The sequence below is a fragment of the Anneissia japonica genome, unplaced genomic scaffold (genome assembly GCF_011630105.1).
Source record: "Anneissia japonica isolate Jap-2015-1 unplaced genomic scaffold, ASM1163010v1 scaffold59241_len6347_cov159, whole genome shotgun sequence".
Lineage (NCBI taxonomy): Eukaryota > Metazoa > Echinodermata > Crinoidea > Comatulida > Comatulidae > Anneissia > Anneissia japonica.
The window spans coordinates 1-3,848 of NW_022698347.1; the positions used below are offsets into that span (position 1 = coordinate 1).

Below are 3,848 nucleotides of genomic sequence, written 5' to 3' on the forward strand. Positions count from 1 at the left end.
CATCATGTTGACTTGTTTAAGATTAATAATTTCACTCTTTATTTTTTATCGGATCGGATGGTAAAATGTTTTAAAAGTTTTGTATGTAAAACAAAATCATTAAAACACTATAAAGTATTTTTTTTAAATTTCAACTTTATTAGTTATTGACATGTTTCGTTTTGTTTCTCGTAGAATTCAGTCGCCCGCAAAGTGCACCAATCGAACATGATACCGAAAATCAGATTGCACTACACGGCCGTAAAATCAAGCGGAATCGCTTCAAATGGGGTCCAGCTTCGCAAAGTATTTTGTATCGCGCTTACCAGCACAACCGCAATCCAAGCAAAGACGAACGCGAACAGCTAGTTGCTGAGTGCAATTCGTAAGTAGACTTTGTTTATTTGGAGGGTGGTCTAGTGACATCACCGGCCAAATATTTTTGGATATCTTGGGTTCAAATCCTAGCTGGGTCGAAGACTTCATTTCTTATAACACAAGTTTGGATATACAGCGGTTATGAACCGTCCAACACACGGAAATGAGATAAACTAAATCAATTAATTTGAATCTGGTTTTTTTAACGTTATCCAATCCCTGTTGCAGTGGCGGACGCCCCCACGTTATTTTGCAAATCCCACGATCAGAAAACAAATATAAAATAAACGGAAGAGAGTTTTTCACCCTTTTCTTTGGAAGCGTATTGGGGATTGCTTCGTCCTTGTATGATGATGTGTTTCCTATACTCACATGTTATATTAAAACTCCTATTCATCATCCTATCATCGTCATTACCACCAGCGAACACATAATGATAGTAATCTTTTTAAAAACTTTTCAGAGCGGAGTGCATACAGCGTGGTGTATGCCCGACACAGGTGAACGGATTGGGGGCGAATCTCGTCACCGAAGTTCGCGTGTACAACTGGTTTGCAAATCGTAGGAAAGAGGAAGCGTTTAAAAACAAACTAGCGTTGGAGAACGCTCACCACCAACAGGTACTAACGTACCACCAACAACAAGGTAATCACTATATTTTTCAGTCTCTAGCACACTGTGATTATGCTCCCACATTTACCTACCTTTAACACCATGGGATGACTGCAATCTCACTTTTTAAGGGGAAAAAAACACGAGAACGCTTTTTGCGGCAGTGCTGCTAGTTTTCTCATATTATTGCGAAACGAGAATGTCGTGAAGTGCTGCTATAAAATTAGAACAATATTTACATGAATAAAACTGTCAATGGAGAGAGCACCTTTCGAAATGAAAGCTCCTTTAGTCTCACTAGCTTATTTCATAATTATTTAAAGGGTTCGTATTCATCCGCATAGGCCTATGTCTATTCAAAATATAGGCCTAAGCATCATGCTTTTAATCTTATGAATGGTGTGGTAAATTCTTGTTGTGTTTCTCATAGAAAATAACAATGATGATGATGATGATGATGATAATAATAATAATAATAAATGATAATAATAATAATAATAATAATAATAATAATAATAATAATAATAAATGGTTATGACAATAATTAAAAAAGAATAATATAAATACTACTGTTCCTACTATATGTAATAATAATGATGATGATGTTGGTGGTGATGATGATGATGATGATGATGAGGATGATGATGATGATGATGATGATGATGATGATGCTGGTGGTGATGAAAATGATGACGATGATTATGATAATTTAAAACAATAACAATAGCAACAATAATAACAATAATGAAAACTGTTCGCTAAATTCTAGGTAGCACCGTGGAATCGATGCCACTTGACACAGTGACGGATATGATGGTTGAGAGCAGTAACCAAGGTACAACAACGGCCATCATCCACCCAACGGGCTCTACCAATCTTCTCATTGGTGGAAGCCACATAACGTCATTATCAAACATGGAGAACAGCCATCTGGGTGTTCAGCACGAGAACCAGCAATCGAAACAACCGATGGTCAACTTTCCCACCACTCACCCAATGGTCAATGTAAGTTATGTATAAGGATATTCAAATTATTATAATTTTACTTATCATTTAAGGTATGTTTCAAAAGATTTACCTTTATTCTTATGCTGATAGTTTACCTAATTTTCCAAACACATATATTTAATCTTCTATTAATAAATTTTAGCAGAATATATATATATATACTGTCTCTTATACACATCTGGGTCCAGCTTCGCAAAGTATTTTGTATCGCTAAATACAAAAGATTACATTTTACCTAACAATTCCACAGAAGTGTCAATAAGTCGTCCTAATTATTAAAAAAACATAAACAAATTAGACAAACTGCAGCAAAACTGAAAGTTAAAATGGCATTCAATAAATAAATAAATCTCCATAAATAAATATTTAAGTTAAGGCTAAAAAAGATTTCATTAAAATCGTCATAAGTACGAAAAGCAAAAAAAATAAGTTAAAAACTGTAACCATTTATGTAACAATGCATTTATATGCCTATGTAAGCTATACACAGCAATATAACTATAACGTTTAAATACTAAACCAATTGGATAAATCAAACACTAATAAACTTACAATGATTATCTAATATAATAATTAATTGTTGGTGAGCTAATCTAAGTAACTAATCAATAATAAACGTTGTTATTAATTCTATAACGCTTTTATTTATCAAACATAATTAACTAATAACAAAAACTGTAAAGGATTTATGTAACAATGCATTTATATCTAAGCTATACACAGCAATCAAACGTTTAAATAAAAAATTAATTGGATAAATAAATAAAAAAACTCATGATGAACTTGCAAACTATCTAATTAATATAATAACTAATTGTTGATGAGTTAATTTAAGTAACTAATAAATGATAAATGTTGTTAGTATTCTATTACGCTATTATTTAAACAAACATCATTAATTAATAACAAAAACTGACCATATAAATACTCATTTATAAGGATCAATGTTAACATTGAGGTGTTACAGCTTTTGCTATTAATTCTATTACGCTATTTTTTAACAAACATCATTAATTAATAACAAAAGTTGTAACCTCAATGTTAACATTGATCCATATAAATACTCATTTATTAGCCTACTATTGTCGTTTGTTATCATAATTGTTATTTATCAATTGATATTATTATTAATCTATATTACAATTGATCCTTATTATAAGATTAAAATACTACCGTAATTCGTATAATTAATATATTTCTACAAAGTTGAATGTGAACGATAGTATACGAACAAATTTGGTACAAGAATTCTTATTATAAGATTAAAATACTACCGTAATTCGTATAATTAATATATTTCTACAAAGTTGAATGTGAACGATAGTATGGTATACGAACAAATTTGGTACAAGAATTCTTATTATAAGATTAAAATACTACCGTAATTCGTATAATTAATATATTTCTACAAAGTTGAATGTGAACGATAGTATACGAACAAATTTGGTACAAGAATTCTTACCATTAATATGTGTTTTAATAAACAGATGTCTTGTAAATAATTCTATATCTGTTTACCAGCAGATGTTAATTAATTAATAATTCATTTTTGATTAATGAGAGACGTGTGTACAGCCAGCATAATTGGTACCTCTCAATCGGGCCAGCAATATGCTGTGTAGATTTATCGATTGCCTGTGGGCTGGGCCTCCTACTTATTCATGAATAATAGGCCTACATTGTCGAACTTTGAAAACTTATATTCAAGTACGAACTAATATCAAAATTTATGTTTTATGTATTAGTATTGTAAGCAATACTATTGTACATATTATATAGTATGGTACATAAATATTGCAATATACTGTTTGTTAATTTATTACTTTATTAATTATTGATTTAATCATTCATTTATTAATTGATTTATTGGT

General features: G+C 30.7%; 1 protein-coding gene across 1 annotated transcript; it reads left to right on the forward strand.

The window, feature by feature from the left end:
* Window positions 1–174: 174 nt before the first annotated feature.
* On the forward strand, window positions 175–1,989 carry LOC117102509 (hepatocyte nuclear factor 1-beta-like; the record flags this gene model as incomplete). Its single annotated transcript, XM_033242800.1, has 3 exons — window positions 175–364; window positions 821–1,002; window positions 1,739–1,989. Coding segments are annotated over 3 exons (623 nt in total), but the record flags the coding sequence as incomplete, so codon positions are not given.
* Between the last annotated feature and the right edge of the window lie 1,859 nt (window positions 1,990–3,848).